The following is a 17,222-nucleotide window of genomic DNA, read 5'->3' as shown; positions in this document are numbered from 1 at the left end:
GCACAGGGAGAGAGAAAAACTTCTGCCAGGCATTGCTGAGGTAGAACACAGGTAGTACTCATCAACCTTGGTTCTGTTCACCCAAGCATCAAGTCCAGAAGACACTCCTTGCTACTGTTTCTCCTCTTTCTCGGTGCCTCAGTCCTATCATGTAAGGAAATCAGACATAGGAGAAAAAAAACAAAAAAAAAAAAAAAAAAGAAGAAGAAGAAAAGAGAAACCTCCTACATAAAAGTATGTTAAAAATCTATCTCTCTGGATGCTTGGTTCCTTTCTCGTTCTTATTATCTGATAGAAGGCCACTGACACCAATATTGGCCTAAGCTAAAATTGGTTTTCTTTTTCAGAGATTGTAGGTTGATTCTAGGTTGCAGAAAAGGGAAAATATTTTGCTAGAGGCTGTAGCATGGAATACAGATTAGGTTGGTGATGTCACAAAAGAGGTTTTCAACAGTGTCAGCAGAGGCTGTAGTGATGACTAAGGAAGTTGATAAATGGCAATATCTGAAATAGCTACTCGCCCTGAATAGGCAGGTGGAGAATATTAGTTACACGTGGGACAAATCCCATTATGAGACATATCATCACAACAAGAATATTTCATTCTAGATTTTAGAATCCCAGGTTTTGGCTCACTTTGGTCAAGAAACATTATAAATAATTGAGTTAGAGACAATTAAATGTTAGCCTCTTGGAGTGCATGGCAATTGGTTTTGACCTCCATACTAAAATTCACAAGACCACGGACATAAGTCAAAACAGGTCCCCTTCGTCTCCCTAGTCACCATCTCCAGGGCTAAAAAACAGACTTGAAATGGGTGCCAGTTAGACTACAGGAAACAGGATCTACAAGCACCAGGAGCTCATCTATGGCTATCTGACATCGCCTGGGGACACCTCACTCTCTGGCAGGCTCCTGCTGGCTGGAGATTGTTAACATCGCCAATCAGATGTTAATTGAATGCAAAGGAATAGGAAATAAATTATGGTTCTGAAGGGGCAGCTGGAAAGGTGCTGGGCTTCTCAGACTCGGACCTACATTCCAAAGCAGGCCTAAAGCCAAGCATACTCCTTGCCAGAGGAAACGGAAAGCCCCTCTCCCATTTTCAGAATCAGGCTGGAAAACACGGCTCCCAGAAGGTAGGGTTAGAAAACAAGAGCTTGCGTGGCGGCGCCCTGTGATCCCTCGAGGAAATAGGAGAGAGACAAAGAGGGCCTGCTCCTGGGAAGCCCTAAATTCGAAGCCAATCCTTCCTCCTAGATATGACTACAACTTTAAAGAGCAGAGCGCACACCTCCCCTCCCGGATCTCTAGGGCAAAGGCAGGTTCGAGGGTAAATATTTCTAGTTATTCAATTTATTCAGTGGCTAACTATTTATTTTGTGGGTACCAGACACCGTCATAATCGGTTACGTCCTTCCCTTAATTCTCATAATTCTGAGATTTGTGTAATTAACCCCCTATTATCTTTGGTCTACCCAGGGCAGCCAAAGAGGCGCAGAGAAGGGTGACAATGTGCCCAGCAAGCGGCGGGATCAAAGCCTGGGTCTCTAATTCCCAGGCTGGAGATTCTGGGCTGCCTGCTCCTCCTGCACGGGGCGAAAAGCCCACCTGAGATCCGAGCGGGCGGCCGCCCCACTCTCGCAGGCTCCATACACCCGCCACTACCCGCCTGTACCACCTGCAGCCGGCAGCGCAGCCTCCTCGCCGGTCCCGCAGGGCGCGCTGCAGGTGCGCGGGGCGTCCCGAAGCCCCGCCCTCGCGTCCCTGCCCAGCGCCCAGCTCCTCACGCTCGGTGCCCGCGCCCCGCAGCGGCAGCGCAGAACGCAGCGCCTCCGCCAGAGCCCGGGAAGCGCTCGGGCGAAGAGGAGGAGCCAAGGGTACCGAGCGGGTGGAGTCGGGAGCCGGAGAGCGGTGGAGGCGGATTTCCTGGGCCCGGCCGTCTGGCACTACCATGGCGTTTGGCAAGAGTCACCGGGATCCCTACGCGACCTCCGTGGGCCACCTCATAGGTAAGGAGGCGCGGGGAGAGACGCCCAGGCGGGCAGGGGACCGTGGGATCCTTTCCTGCTTGATCCATTCTCGGCCTGCAGAGGACGGAGTTAGTCCAACTTGGAAAAATCCTTCCCCTCCCCCCGCAACTTTCCCAGGGCACCCGCATTCCACCAGGCCCCCTTTCGTCGTTTCCTTCTTGGCCAACTCACTGTAGAACCTCAGTCCTCAAAAATGTACCTTCCTTTCGATGCCTCCTGGGGAGTGGAACCAAACAGGTGAACCGCGGGAGTCAGGCATGGAGTGTTTGGGCCTCCACGAGGAGACACCAGAAACTTCTCGGCCAAGGGAAAGTTATTCCTAAAGGCACATTCTCCAGGGCACGGTATTGTTATGCCCGTTTTACAGATCAGAAGAGGAGGCTCTGGGAGACTAGGAGACTAAGTGATGTGTCCTTACTGTGAGGGGCAGGTCTCCCGAAACCAGTTTTCTCTAGTGCCAAGCTTATACAACCTGGATTGCTTTTCTGGGTAAACAAAGAGAATGAAAATGCTTGGCATTGGAGTGAAGAGGAGGGGAACAGAGGAGCCATCTGGGGCCACCGAGGTCTCTCGCAGGCCACTAGGGACTACACCAGCATCCACCTAAATGATTTCTCTCTCCTCCGGATATACCTTGCATGATGTATGTAGAAGCCAGTGATTGGAGTCTTACCAGCACCAGCGCACTGCTCCCTCTTTTCCCTGATTCCTCCCTTGGGAATTGGGTGTGGCACGAGTGCATATTAATGCCAGGCAAAGTGTGATGATGTCAGGAACTTAGTGGGGTGATGAAATCGTGAGAACCTAGTAGTTGTAGTAAAGAGGCCCAGATTTGGAAAATTTAGATCACAGCTCTAGTAACTGCTGTGACACCGAACACACCACTTAAACAGAACCTTAGTTTACACATCCTTATAAGATGGTCAGAGTAGCTACCATTGAGGAGATGCTTTCCCTTAATGGCTGTGCTTTGTTGGATATTGGAATGAACCTCAAGCAGAAATGGGTTCAGACTGTATTTTCATAGGCAAACGAAACTTCAGCAATTCATCTGCTTAATTTTTAAATTCTGTAAACATGGACTAACTGTCAGCTATGTGCCTGGACCTGGATCAGGCACTGGTGAGGCCAAGGTGAGACGTGGTCTCAAACCTGAGGGAACTCACTTTCTTGTAGGGAAGACGGGCACAGTTTTGTGTGGCACCTTTGCAATGCAAGAAAATGCAAAACACACAAAACTTAGGAGAAGGGAGAAATGAATTCTGCTGTGGCTTTTGAAGGGTGAATAGGAGTTTTCTAGGAAGGTAAGCTTTGTCCATTCGGTGCCAAATTCGTTTTTTGTTGTTGTTGTTTTGTTTTGTTTTTGTTGTTTTTTGAGACGGGGAGTGTCACCCAGGCTGGAGTGTAGTAGCTCTCGGCACACTGCAACCTCCGCCTCCCGGTTTCAAGCAATTCTCCTTCCTCAGCCTCCTGAGTAGCTGGGACTACAGGAACATGCCACCACGCCAGGCTAATTTTTGTATTTTTAGTAGAGATGGAGTTTCACCATACTGGCCAGGCTGGTCTCAACCTCCTGACCTCAGGTGATCCACCCACTTCGGCCTCCCAAAGTGATTGGGATTACAGGCGTGAGCCACCGGGCCCGGCCTCAAGTGGTTCTTTTCCTTGATTGAAAGCAAGCTAAACTTTGGGGTTCCCCCAGGCAAGTCCTTATTCTTCCCCTTCTCTATCTTTTTTGTTTTTTTCTCCATTTCCCCCAGAACCCAGTGTTTTCATGCTTAGGGATCTTATCCTTCTCTTAGGAAAATGTTAGCGCATTCATACTGAGTGTTCCATTACCCTTTCCAGATAACATCTTGTATTCTTAAAGGGGCTGTCTGGAGAGGGAAAGATGCCTGATTATCTAATCATAGGGTTCCAAGTGCAGAAGCATTCTGGTCAGCCTGGTGCAGCTGTGGTTAGTTTAGATGCTTATTATTATTAGTTCGGATAGTTATCCAGCGCCAGTTTGAAATAATTAAGGCTGATAGTAAAAGTGTATGCAATGGAAGTTTTTACATAGTTGAGATAAGCAGTGTCTTTGCAAGTATTGGTTGAAGTTATAATAATTGGTAAAATTAGAAGGAATCGTGAGATTAAGATGATAGGAGAATAAACGTATTAATTTTATTTGGAGTTGTGCCAATGTTTTGGCTCCTAAGACCAATGGATTACTTCTCTCCTTTAAAAGTTCTTTCCTCCTGTCCCCCCAGAGAGTAAATTATTTTTAAAAACAAACAGTGGGACCAAACAACCTAGATTTGAATGCCAATTCTACTTCATACTGACTGTATAACTTTGGTAACTTCCTAACCTCTCTGAACTTCTATCTCGTCATCTCTAACAGTGGGTTAAATGAGATTGCATATGATGAAATACTTAGCACTATGCAGTTCACCTTGTAGGTAGCTGCTCACTAAGGCCTAGTTCCCTTCTCTGAAAGCCAGGCAGGCGGAGATTTAGCTGGCCTGTCCCGGGCCGGTGGCCAGGTGTTGTGCTTGCGGTCTTTATTAATAGGTCACTCATTACTGTTGCTGCAGCAGCGCTCTGAGCTTGGGTTCTGATTGATTCCTGAATACTGAGAACGGTTCCAAAAAAAAATCACTTTGCCCTTTGGCAATATAAACTTAATGACACTTGCTAGTACAGTCTAGGCAGATTATTTCAGGAATACCAGACATTTTTTATTCTGTTGTAGCTCAGACTCAACAGCTTTTTCTTGGCAGAAAAGGCTACATTTGCTGGAGTTCAGACTGAAGATTGGGGCCAGTTCATGCACATCTGTGACATAATTAACACTACCCAGGATGGGTGAGTACAGCATGGTTTCCATGTATTTGCCTCTGATAAGAAGCATCAGAACTACAGCACGTTTTCTCTTGCGAATGTTTCGGTTTTGTTGTTGAAAGAGTGTTTTCATCATTCATTAGGCGCCCTCTATCTTTTGAAGACTTGTCAGGTTGAAATATTGGGGCAGCTGCTTGCTTCAACATGTGGAGTATCCATAAATCCACTATAATTTTTCTCCTCTTGGCAGTTTCTTTAATAGTTTCAAATTTTGTCACTGTGAAGCTCAAATTCCTTCTTTCTAAAAGATTGAAAAAGGCCGGGCGCAGTGGCTCACGCCTGTAATCCCAGCACTTTGGGAGGCCGAGGCGGGCGGATCATGAGGTCGGGAGATCGAGACCATCCTGGCTAACACGTTGAAACCCCATCTCTACTAAAAAATACAAAAAAAATTAGCCAGGCATGGTGGCGGGCGCTTGTAGTCCCAGCTACTTGGGAGGCTGAGGCAGGAGAATGGCGTGAGCCTGGGAGGCAGAGCTTGCAGTGAGCAGAGATCACGCCACTGCACTCCAGCCTGGGCAACAAAGCAAGACTCTATCTCAAAAAAAAAAAAAAAAAAGATTGAAAGAGAGATTGTTTCCTTCTTTAGGAATATCTCCAGCTCCCAGTGCCAGTATTTGATGAAACCGTCAAATATTATCAAGAAGCTGGTTGACTCCTTGTGGTGACCTGTTTCTGGGCAATTGTTTTTAGTAACCAGGAAACAATCTAGCAGTCTTTTTTCCTCCCTGTCACAGGACAATTTTTTTCCTTCTGAATGTCAACTCGTCTATGTTTAAGCTGTATTCTTATAGCATGTGCTATCTTTTGTTCTTAAACTTCTTAAACTTTAGAGAATCGAAGTTAAAAAAGTCATTAAGAAGAGCAAACTGGTTTGCTTGTAGTCAATTACAAGTTATTCTAAGGAACACAATTCTGGTAATTTTCCTGGGCATATTAAAGTGATAACTGACAGTAAAAGAGATTTAGTCTAGCTTATGTTGATAAAGAAAACATTAAACTTAATTATTGATTATAAATAAATGGAAAGTGCTTATGGTTAGTACTTTTAAGTGTGTATGGTTTTTTCCTATAATCCTATTTACCATGTTTAGTTCCTCTGGGAACATTTTCATTGATAATACCAATTCATTGATAATACAAAAAGAGAATCTTAAAGTAAATTTGGACACGTATAAACAGTCCTTTCTTTGTAACATAAAATTGTGGCGTATTGGCAGCTGACTTAGTTTGTTGTAATTCCTGTTACATCCCCTTGTCTATAGGGTGCTCAGGAAATACTAATAGTTTTAATAAAAATGATAACATTCATTGTTTTGGAAGTTGCATTTCCTATAAATTGGTTCTGTGCATTGATAGAGGGATACAGGAATGAGCACATTTCATGGGTAGTACTTTCTAGGTAATAGTCTTGTACGAAAATATTTTATTTGATTCTCATAAGGGGGTAGGTGGTATTGTCTGCCTGTATGCATGAAGAAATTTAGGTTCAAGAAGTTAAGTCATTCGCATAGGGTCCCACAGTAGAACTAAGGCCTTAGTTTTCTGCTCCTTAGCCATTCCTCTCTCCAAATGCATGTTGCTTTTCAGAGAGACTGCTTGTTTTCAGCAATGCCTAAATTGGTGATTTCAGTGTATTTATTGCCATAGGCCAAAAGATGCAGTGAAAGCTTTGAAGAAAAGAATTTCCAAAAACTACAATCATAAAGAAATCCAACTTACCTTGTCAGTAAGTACTTTAATTTTATAATTAAGACTCGAGGATTTCTCAAGCTATAGTTACATTTTTAATCCTGGGTGAAAAATAAGAAGCAAGTATTCTGAGAAAGCTAATAGGTTAGCTAAGAGTTGTGTACAGTATGAGTTAAAACTCTTCATTTATGAGAATTTCAGAATAAAGAAAGTTTAGTTGTTTATAATAGTATTTAATAGCATTTAATTTCATGGAAGGAGCTTGTTCCTGAAAAATCAATTTTTCTTGGTCAGGAGATAGGAATTCGTGGTTAACATGTATTATACATGGTGAACTGATCAAGAAGTTTGTGTATTGGCTGGGTGTGGTGGCTCATGCCTATAATCCCAGCACTTTGGGAGGCCGAGGTGGGATGATCGCTTGAGCCTAGGAGTTTGAGAACAGCCTGGGCAAGATGGTGAGACCCCGTCTCTACAAAGTGTTTAAAAATTAGCCAGATGTGGTGGCCTGCATCTGTAGTCCCAGCCACTTAGGAGGCTGAGGCAGGACAATCACTTGAGCCCAGGATTTCAAGATGGCAATGAGCTACGATCATGCCACTGCAACTCAGCCTGAGTGACAAAGAGAGACCTCAACTCTTAAAAAAATAAAAGTTTGTGGCTGGGCACGGTGGCTCACGCCTGTAATCCCAGCACTTTGGGAGGCCGAGGCAGGTGGATCACCTGAGGTCAGAAGTTCAAGACCAGCCTGACCAATATGGTGAAACCCTGTCTCTACTAAAAATACAAAAAGTAGCCGGGCGTGGTGGCGTGTGCCTGTAGTCCCAGCTACTCGGGAGGCTGAGACAGGAGAATTGCTTGAACCTGGGAGGTGGAGGTTGCAGTGAGTCAAGATCGCACCACTGTCCTCCAGCTTGAGCAACAGGCAAGACTCCTTCTAAAAAAAAAAAAAAAAAGTTTGTGAATGTATTAATTAACCATAATTTAAGATGAGAATTGAAATTTTGAAAAATACCTCCCTGTTAGCTTTCTACCTCACTTGAACAGCTTTGTGGAATCCTGAGATGCTCTCAGCTCATTAAATTCCAACCAAGTTCTGCTGCCTGGTGTGATTTGGAGAACGTTCTATGTTGGTTTAAGCAATTCTCCTGTGTGTTGTATTGTCTGTGATTTAAGTGTGGACTCTTATTTGATGTGTTCCCATTTTCCCACCATCCTTGGCAATATGACCTCTTCAGTCACGTTGGTGAGTTGTCCTTTTTACTTTAGTATGTGTTGCAAGCCCTGCCTGCTGCCTGAGAGTGAGCTGTGTAGCTTTCTGATTTATTCTGCACGCCTTTGTTTATCTCAGCCCAGCCCAAGACTGTGCATGGTCACGGCACTAATCAGCCAACATCACACTGCCTTAGGAGCATTAGTCTTTATCAAGAGGACTTTGGGGCATATGTGAGCATAGCTCCTGGTTTCTAGTTACATGTAGAAGAAAATGGACATCTTGCATAGGCTCACTGAATAAGCAGAAATGCAGTGAACGGTCTTCGTGATTTGATCATTAAAGAAACCCTTCACATTGGGATCTGAATATAGTTTTAGAGGCATTTTCCCCCTTCACCTTTTTTGTTTTTTTTTTTTGACCTCTCACCTGTCCTTAACTCTTGGAGGTCACAGAATGGAGGAGACTGTGGAGAGAGGAATGAGGCACTTCTGTAGAAATCCCAGAACGATGGGTCACTGATAGAAATGCCTGGCACCTGACCAATGCTCTTGACAACCCTGTGAAGTAGTTCTGTTATTAACTCCATTTAACAGATGAAGAAATTGAGACTAACAGAAACTGATTTATTTCCAAGATGAAAATGGCTATTACATAGCATAGGCAACATTTGATCCCAGTCCTCAGATTCTGAATTCCATGCCCTTGCCTCATGCCACTTTGTTTCTCAGAACGAATCAAGCCTCTTAAAAGAGCAGGCTACTGTGTTTCCTTTGTGTCTTTAGTTTCTTCCTATGTAGTACAGGGCCAGGTATATCAGATGTTGACTGGATTAATGATTAAGCACCCCACCCTCATACACACACTTAATCCCGTCTCTCCTAATATCCGGGAAGACTCAAGGGCTAGTGGAAGGTACTGTATAACCAGAGTAGAAAGATGGATAGATGTGCCCTTTTCCTTGGATTTTCTTTAAATAGGCCTTTGACTCTTCATATCTTCATGCTGATTTCTCCAAGGTATGTATTTAATGGTCCAGTCACCTCACCTCAGACTACTCACTGCCTTGGAGAGGTATGCTTAAGGCCTCATAACTGACTTTAATATTCACGTAAACCATTCACCTAGTACATCTGGGATATCTTAAGGGTGCCAAAGATTAGGAGAATTGAGTAAGGAAGAGAAGGGCAGAAGGTGAATTTATGCCCCCTTCTCTATTTCAGCATGGGGTATTATTATTTTGCTTTTTACAGGTGTTCATCACCATTCATAACAGTTTGCAACTTTCTCCATTGTGCCCAGCCTACTTGATGTTTCAGTGGTTGCTTCTTAATCCCACCTCCATATCTTCTTCCATCATGGTTCCCTCCCTATGAGGATGGACCAGAGACCCTCCTTGAGGAAGCTAGGTTATTCCAGAGTGTTGTGCCTCTGGCCCTCTGTTTGTCTTTGGGCTTCCACTCTTCCTTCTCATCAGGTAGTCTAATCTGCTCACTGCCGTTCCCATTATCTGTTCCACCTCTGATCTTTAGCTCCCTTACCTCGTGGTTTCTGTCCAATGTGTGAGAACAAGAGAATCTAAAGTCTGTGCCTAAAAACAGGCAAGAGTCACAAGTCAGAGGTCAGAATACACCTTCATCCTTGGGGTCACAGTACATTAAAGTCAGGAAAAACACCTGGCTTTTCCTTGGATTTTCTTTAAATAGGCCTTTGACACTTCATATCTTCATGCTGATTTCCCCAAGTTGTGTATTTAATGGTCCAGTCACCTCATCTCAGACTACTCACTGCCTTGCAGAGGTATGCTTAAGGCCTCAGAACTGACTTTAATATTCACGTAAGCCAAATTTAATTATGAGGGAAATTAGTCACAGGAGTCACCTATGTCTGTCAAAAGCAAGTATAAGTTTACCAGTAAACTCTTTAAAAAGTAATCCCTATATATGACATTTCCATTTTATTAATGTAAAGTGATGAGAGCCTGTCAAATTCTATTATAAATATTCTTTATGTTATCTGTCATGTTGAGTTCTCCATGGACGTGTTAGCTTTGATTAGGCTTTGACGGAACCTGACTGTACGATGATTTCCTACCATCAGTCGGTGGAGCAGTTTTGTTTTGTGTTTCAGCAGAATTTTGTTACCAGGCTTTATTATTCTGAGCCAGAGAGTATTCTGTTCTTGAATGAGTCAATTGTGATAAATCTCAGCAAGAGGCTACTATTATTGTCAAATGGAAAGTGGTTGAACAGGTTCCTGAGAATCAATTAGTTAATAGGCCTTTGTGGAGCACCCCCTAAGCAGTGAGCTTCAGGGGTTTCATAAAATGTGTAAAATGTGGTTGAAAATAATAATGAAGAAAAAGCTTGGTTTATTCTCCTTTGGCAAATCTACCAGTGAAACAAAATATCAGGCTGAGTGCAGTGGCTCATGCCTGTAATCCCAGCACTTTGGGAGGCCGAGGAGGGTAGATCACTTCAGGTCAGGAGTTAGAGACTAGCCTGGGCAACATGGTAATACCCCATCTCTACTGAAAATACAAAAAGTAGCCAGTCATGGTGGCATGTGCCTGTAATCCCAGCTACTCGGGAGGCTGAGGCAGGAAAATTGCTTGAACCCAGGAGGCGGAGGTTGCAGTGAGCCTAGATTGTGCCACTGCACTCCAGCCTGGGTGACAAAGCGAGACTCTGTATCCAAACAAAACAAAACAAAGCAAAACAAAACAAAACAAAGCAAAACAAAACCATGTGGTTGTCCCCCCAGGAGCTTGTTGCAGTTGGAGGGAGTGAGAAGACTGAGGCCTCTCCTAGGGGTATCATCATAGGGTGGGGTAGTCACCTTGGTGTAGGCACTATTCGTGGCCCAGGTGTAGCTCTGTTGGCCCTGAAACCTGGTTGTTGTCACACTCTGCCTGGTTTGGAAATTTACAGTGAGAAAACTGTCAACTACCTCTTTTTCTTCCAGCCCTCTCTTAAAATACTTAGATCAGCTAATCATCACATTCACTCCTGCTAGGAAGTTCTCCATGGAAGATGATCTAAATAGTTGCTATGTATTGAGGTCCTGCTTTGTGGCAGGCTCTTTGTTATGTTTCATTTGAGCCTTACAACAAGTCTCTAGAGGGAGATATTATGTCCATTTTGCAGATAAGGACACTGAGGCTTAGGATAAGTGATTTGCCCAGCCAAGCCCAAAAGATCAGTGAAGCCTGGAGTCACCCACTTCAGTCTCTCTTTGTTCCTTGGCTCCTGAGTTTTCAATCCCGCCTCGGATTATGGATTCTTATTTGTCTTATTTCCAAAGATGGGTTATCTGAACACGTTTGCACCAAAGTTCAATTTCAGAATATGTGAAAACATATTTAATTTTTCCAATTTGCCACGTAGGTTTTATTACTTATCTGAGTGAGTTGGAGGGTGAAAGAGGTTCTGGTGACATAATAGAGGAGGTGATGTAGAAGTAATTAGTCCTGACATTCTTGATTCTAATGGGAAAACACAAAAGGCATGACTGCTAATCTCCAGATGTTCACATTTTTAGCATTTTATGTTGACTCTTTGATTTTGTGCATGTACCTCCTGGGAGTCTTACCCATTATCATAAAATCGTGTTGCACCAAAGATAAAAATTAGTTTGTGAGGGCCAGGTGCGGTGGTTCATGCCTGTAATCCCAGCACTTTGGGAGGCCGGGGTGGGTGGATCACTTGAGGCTAGGAGTTTGAGACCAGCCTGGCCAGTATGGCGAAAACCCATGTCTACTAAAAATACAAAAATTAGCTGGGCATGGTGGTACATGCCTGTAATCTCAGCTACTTGGGAAGCTGAGGCATGAACCCGAGAGGCAGAGGTTGCAGTGAGTCGAGGTTGCGCCACTGCACTCCAGCCTAGGTGACAGAGTGAGACCCTGTCTCAAAAAAAAAAAAAAGAAATTGGTTTGCGAATTATTTAGCAAGAAATACACCTAGGGAGAGTGAGACTTGGAGGCTAGGTATTTGCGTAAGACGGTACAACTAGTTAGGTGAAATATTTCTGTAAACTCACATTGAGCACTTTTCCTTTCAGGATTTCGCCCATTAAAAATTCATTATAATAATCCATCAAGCTAAATGGCATGTTATTCAACTTTCCAACTTTGTCTCACCAACCTGTACTAGTACAGATTCATCTTAATATGTTTGGATTTTGTTTTTATTTTCCTTTGCCTTAAAGGTTTTCCCTGTGTTTCACACAGCTGCATGTTTCTATATTTTCTGATTACTTTCTTGGTCACAGTGCCTTAAAACTATAGCGTTTTAAGTATAACTTAGACGCTATATGCTGCCGCTTTATGTATTGCCATTAAAGAGAGACTAAAAATACAAAGCATGGCCTGAAGTCCATTTTCAGGGCTTCTGTTCTGCAGAGATGATTTTACCTGTCCTGGTCATGTTATGGTTTCTATGACCTTTCTAATTTGAGGTGGTAGCATGGAAACTAAAGATTTAATTTTGTTTTTAGATTACTTTTAGAAATCTACTTCCTGCACGCAGTTCTTCAGTATCGGTTCATTCTTAGTCAAGTTTCTGCTCATGTTGCTTTATTGCAAATGTGTTTTTCAAGGGAACTGATGTTCCTCAGTCCATTTTCTTAACCGTATAACACCCCATCCTCCAGGAAACTTTTCTTTTGACTTTACCAAAGGGATGCCTTATGTACTCCTGATTTTGTGCTTCATTTTCTGTCAGTTACTCTTTGATTGCCTTCCTTGGATTTTCGTTGGCCCATATAGTAGGTGAACCCCAGTGTTTCAGCCCTTCCTCCTCTCTTCTCATTGTAGGCAGCCTTGATGACTCACTTTTGGCCCTTCACTCTCTTGAACTATAGCTGTGTGTGTCCAGCTCACTGCTAAACACCTACTTAAATGCCCCTTATCTTTTGAACTCAAAATATCTAAATTTCAGCCCATCATTTTTACACCTAGACCAGCCATACCACCCCCTCTTCCAAATTTCCACTACAGGGGTCCTTATGCAGAATGAGAGTCACTTAACTTTCAGTCATCTTCCTTTTTTGACCAGCACTGTCATTCAAAGTTCTTCCTTCATAATGCTGTCATGACTCCTTTTCTTGTACCCACATCATCTTAGTTTAGGCCTTTTGTATATCATGCCTGAACTAGTGGGTTGCTACTGGATCTTTCTATCATTCCAGGTTTCTTCTCCCTCCGCTTGCCTTTGTAGAGTGCTGCCTGACAACCTATCCAGAATATTACTTTGCACACATTAACCTTTTCTTCAATTTCAGGGTAAAGGTGTGATGGTGACAAACTAACAGAGACCCTCTGTAACTTCTTAGTGCCTTCAAGATAATATCCACACCCTTTGCACTGCCACACAAACTTCTCTACAACCTGGACGGACTTTATCCACCCTATCTTTCCAGTGTCCCCAATTTACCTATATCAGGATGCCTCTACTAGAGACAGACCAGAGTACTTATCTCCCCCTTCAAAACTTACCCACTTTTCCACATTTATATATTTTCCATACCATTTCTCTGTCTAGAATATAGCTCTATACTCATTTTTACTGTTCTTAGCCATTTTGCAAAGCCCAGCTTCCAATTAGCCTTTTCCAAAAGTCTTGTAAGACCACCTAGCCCTAAATAATCACTCTTGCCTATAAGATCCTATAGCTGGGGTGACTGTGTAATTTATCATCCAAACCAGGACATTTTTGAAAGTGAAAGGGTGTGTCATCATTAATAAACAGGACATTGGGAATATACCTGTGCTACCCTGGGTAAACTGGGACAGATATTATTCCATCCATAGCTCATATGTTTGGCCTGCACGTCCCTTCAGCATTTAGCATTTAGTACTCTGCATTGCTGTTAACGCCCTTCTGGATGTGCTGGGACTCCTCAATAAGTCCGTCCTCCAGACTGTTACATCATGCTCATACTTCCACGTATCCCCAGAACCTAACATTTTGCCATATATTTTAGTAGATACTAAATTATGTTTGTTAATTAGGATGCTGGTGGAAATCATTATTTAGCAGTTTTTCCCTTACATTTTTAGGAGGTGGTTTTGCCAGATAAATATAATGTTTAATTTTTTTTCTAATTTAGCTTATTGACATGTGTGTGCAGAACTGTGGTCCAAGTTTCCAGTCTCTGATTGTGAAGAAGGAATTTGTTAAAGAGAATTTAGTTAAGCTACTGAATCCCAGATACAACTTGCCATTAGACATTCAGAATAGAATCTTGAATTTCATTAAGGTAAGTCTGTTGTATACCTCATGGGATGGTAAATTTCTAAGATTAGGGATTTAATAGCTTATCTCCTGATTGTTTCACTTATCTTTTATATGTCTAGGATTGAGCCAGAAAAGCGTTTTTGCTATGTTAGTTTCTGTGTAATAATAATTTTTTGGCATTGGATGGTGCCCTTTTTCTGAAGAATTTGTGGTCATTTCCCTGCTTTCCTTTCAGTTTCTGTTTTATCTGTGTCAAATAGGAAAGACAGTCATCTGTGTGTTCATTTTGTAGGTAGGGAAACTTCCAGCTAACTGACTAGTTCAGGGTTACTTGGAAAAAGAGCTACTGATGTTATTTTACAATCTATTAATTTTGGATTCAGAGCAGCAAAAAACAATTGATAGTATATATCCTGGGGTTTCTTCAAGATTTTGAGGCATGGAAGTCTGATTTAAAAGATTTTATGTTTTCCTAGCCTTTGAAAATGAGCATTTTGCCCATGGCATTCAAAAGTAGCTTTCTCTTTCTGAGTGAGGTACATAATTATTGATCTATTATTTTCTATCAGGAGCTTAAGAATTGTGTTTTAGGCTGGGTGCGGTGGCTCACGCCTGTAATCCCAGCACTTTGGGAGGCCGAGGTGGGCGGATCACAAGGTCAGGAGTTCGAGAGCAGCCTGGCCAACATAGTGAAACCCCGTCTCTACTAAAAAATACAAAAAATAAGCCAGGCATGGTGGCGGGTGCCTGTAATCCCAGCTACTCAGGAGGCTGAGGCAGGAGAATCGCTTGAACCCAGGAAGTGGAGATTGCAATGAGCAGAGATTGTGCCATTGCACTCCAGCCCGGGCAATAGTGTGAGACTCTGTCTCAAAAAAAAAAAAAAAAAAAAAAAAGAATTGTGTTTTGGTTTTGTTGCTGTTTTAACTCTGGAACTTTTCATCTCTTGAATTCAGACTTGTTCACAGGGCTTCCCAGGAGGTGTGGATGTAAGCGAAGTCAAAGAAGTATACCTCGACCTGGTTAAGAAAGGCGTTCAGTTTCCTCCCTCAGAAGCAGAGGCTGAAACAGCAAGACAAGAGGTAGGAGGCCTTTCTTTGACCTATGGAGACTATAGTAGTGTATCACTTGGGTCTTTTCTCATTACAGGAGACAACCCTAAATCCACCCAGCTTAAGCAAAAAGATGAAGTTATTAGAAGGATATTGCAATATCTCATAGAATAACCGAGACTTGGGATTTTGCTACTTAAAGTGTGTTTTGCTACTAAAAGTGTGAAAGTTTGTTTGGCATGCTCCACCCTAGACTAATCAGAACCTCCCTTTTTACAAGATTTCCAGGTGTTTTCTCTGCACATTTATGTTGAGAAGCACTGGCCTAGAGCCTTGAGCTTTCACCTCTCCACCCAAGGTTGGAGATGTGGCATTGACCCAAGGAGGGTCATTGATGGAGAAGGAGATGCCTTGTCAGCTGTGGCTTAAAAAGACTTGACATGAATTAAGCTACCATTTGTTATTAACAACCCAAAGAGAAGGCATCAATAATCTCGCATGGCAGTTTATCACTTAGACCCTTGGTTAAAAAAAAAAAAAAGGGCATTTTATTAAATTGTAAGTGATAATCCTAATAGCCACCTTTTGTTGAATACCTGCTTTATTATGGGCATCTCATTTACTTAGCATTCTTCACAAAATGCTGGACGGGTTGTGTAGTTGATGATTTACTCTGGGCAGATACCCTGTACACAGGACTTTGTTTGAGAGTGCTTGAGTTAGCTGAATGGAAAAAACTTGGCGTTGGGTGACTATGTTAATTCACATAATAATATTACCATGTTTCATACTCATAGACTGCTCAAATCTCATCAAATCCTCCAACATCTGTCCCTACTGCACCAGCGCTGTCTTCTGTAATTGCTCCAAAGAACTCGACTATTACCTTGGTCCCAGAACAGGTAACAACAGCAATCACTGTATTTATTGATGTCTTTTCCTGATTTGTAAGCACCTTATATACAGTTTGTCTTTTCTGGTTAACAACATTGAGATGTAGGTACACTCATTTCACAGAGGAAGAGACTGAGGCTTAGTAATACTATGTGACTTATCATAGTTCAGTTCCAAGAAGGAGTAATCCCATGGGTTCTGTCTGCTTCCAAAGCCCAACTTTGTAAGAGTTGTGCTTGCCTAGCGGCTTTCATGGCTTTGTGGAGCCTTGACTGTGGACTGGATCTAGTGTCCATCAGCTAATTCCTATTACTTCTGGTAGGACTGTCACATATTTCAAAGAGTTTAGTAAATGGTAGTCTTATTACTTGTATTTATTATGCCAACTGAATTGTATTTACTTCTTTGTGTATATCAGTTTATCCAAGGTACAGATAAACAATTATTATATGAGGCTAATTTCCATTCTGCTGTAAAGGAACTATAATTGAAGATTTTTTATTATTTTTTTTTCTTATATAAAAATTCATGTGACTAATTCCTCTTAGAATTTAATACAGGAAAAAAAGGTGTTTCTTTATTCCTTCTTCTTTAATACCATGAGAACTAGATAACCCTCATTTGTTTTTCTTTTATCCTATTGGTTGCCAAGAAACTCAGGATAACTTTTGCCATGTTATCCAGGTTTCTGGTACCTTCTTCTGCTAGGTACCTAGTACTTCTCCCCTCTCCATATTGGGTTTCAATCTTTTTTTTCTTTCATTTTTAAAATTCCAAAAGCATATTTTGGGGTTTATTACAAGAGATCTCAAGTCCTTTTAGAAGGTGACAAGGTATACATTTGTAAAATAACTATATGTATATTTATATGAAATTAAAGTTTGAAAATATTAAATTTTGCAAAAGCATTTTTTCATCCAGCAAATGTCCCATGAGGGCAGGAAACAAGGTAGTTATTCTTTGTATGTCGCACTGACTAGTGATTGTGTTGCTCTCTACAGATTGGAAAACTGCACAGTGAATTGGATATGGTGAAAATGAATGTGCGAGTGATGTCCGCCATATTGATGGAGAATACTCCCGGGTCTGAAAACCATGAAGACATAGAGCTTCTGCAGGTGTTGTACGATTTCAGGGACAATCAGTCAAAGTGTCTCTTAAAGTTATTCTCTAAACTTTGAGCTTTGGAGATGGAAGACACCTTAATATTGT

General features: G+C 42.2%; 1 protein-coding gene across 11 annotated transcripts in view; it reads left to right on the top strand.

Moving 5' to 3' along the window:
* Positions 1–476: 476 nt before the first annotated feature.
* Positions 477–17,222, top strand: part of TOM1L1 (target of myb1 like 1 membrane trafficking protein) — a 67,190-nt gene continuing 50,444 nt past the window's right edge. For 4 of the 11 annotated variants that reach the window (XR_010137964.1, XR_008519531.2, XR_010137965.1 and 1 more), the window contains exons 1-9: positions 740–1,140; positions 1,262–1,334; positions 1,484–2,013; positions 4,800–4,884; positions 6,571–6,649; positions 13,937–14,086; positions 15,021–15,146; positions 15,914–16,018; positions 17,012–17,128. Coding sequence is in view for 8 of the 11 variants with exons in the window: in XM_063718128.1 (XP_063574198.1) it covers positions 1,956–2,013; positions 4,800–4,884; positions 6,571–6,649; positions 13,937–14,086; positions 15,021–15,146; positions 15,914–16,018; positions 17,012–17,128 (720 nt within the window). In the remaining 3 variants the exon portion in view is untranslated. Of the gene's footprint in view, positions 1,335–1,483; positions 2,014–4,799; positions 4,885–6,570; positions 6,650–13,936; positions 14,087–15,020; positions 15,147–15,913; positions 16,019–17,011; positions 17,129–17,222 lie in introns of those variants that run through there. The other 7 variants (XM_063718131.1, XM_063718130.1, XM_054546267.2 and 4 more) reach the window with 6 other exon arrangements.

The sequence above is a fragment of the Pongo abelii genome, chromosome 19, assembly GCF_028885655.2.
Source record: "Pongo abelii isolate AG06213 chromosome 19, NHGRI_mPonAbe1-v2.0_pri, whole genome shotgun sequence".
Taxonomy (NCBI): domain Eukaryota; kingdom Metazoa; phylum Chordata; class Mammalia; order Primates; family Hominidae; genus Pongo; species Pongo abelii.
This window is presented reverse-complemented; position numbering and strand designations above follow the sequence as displayed.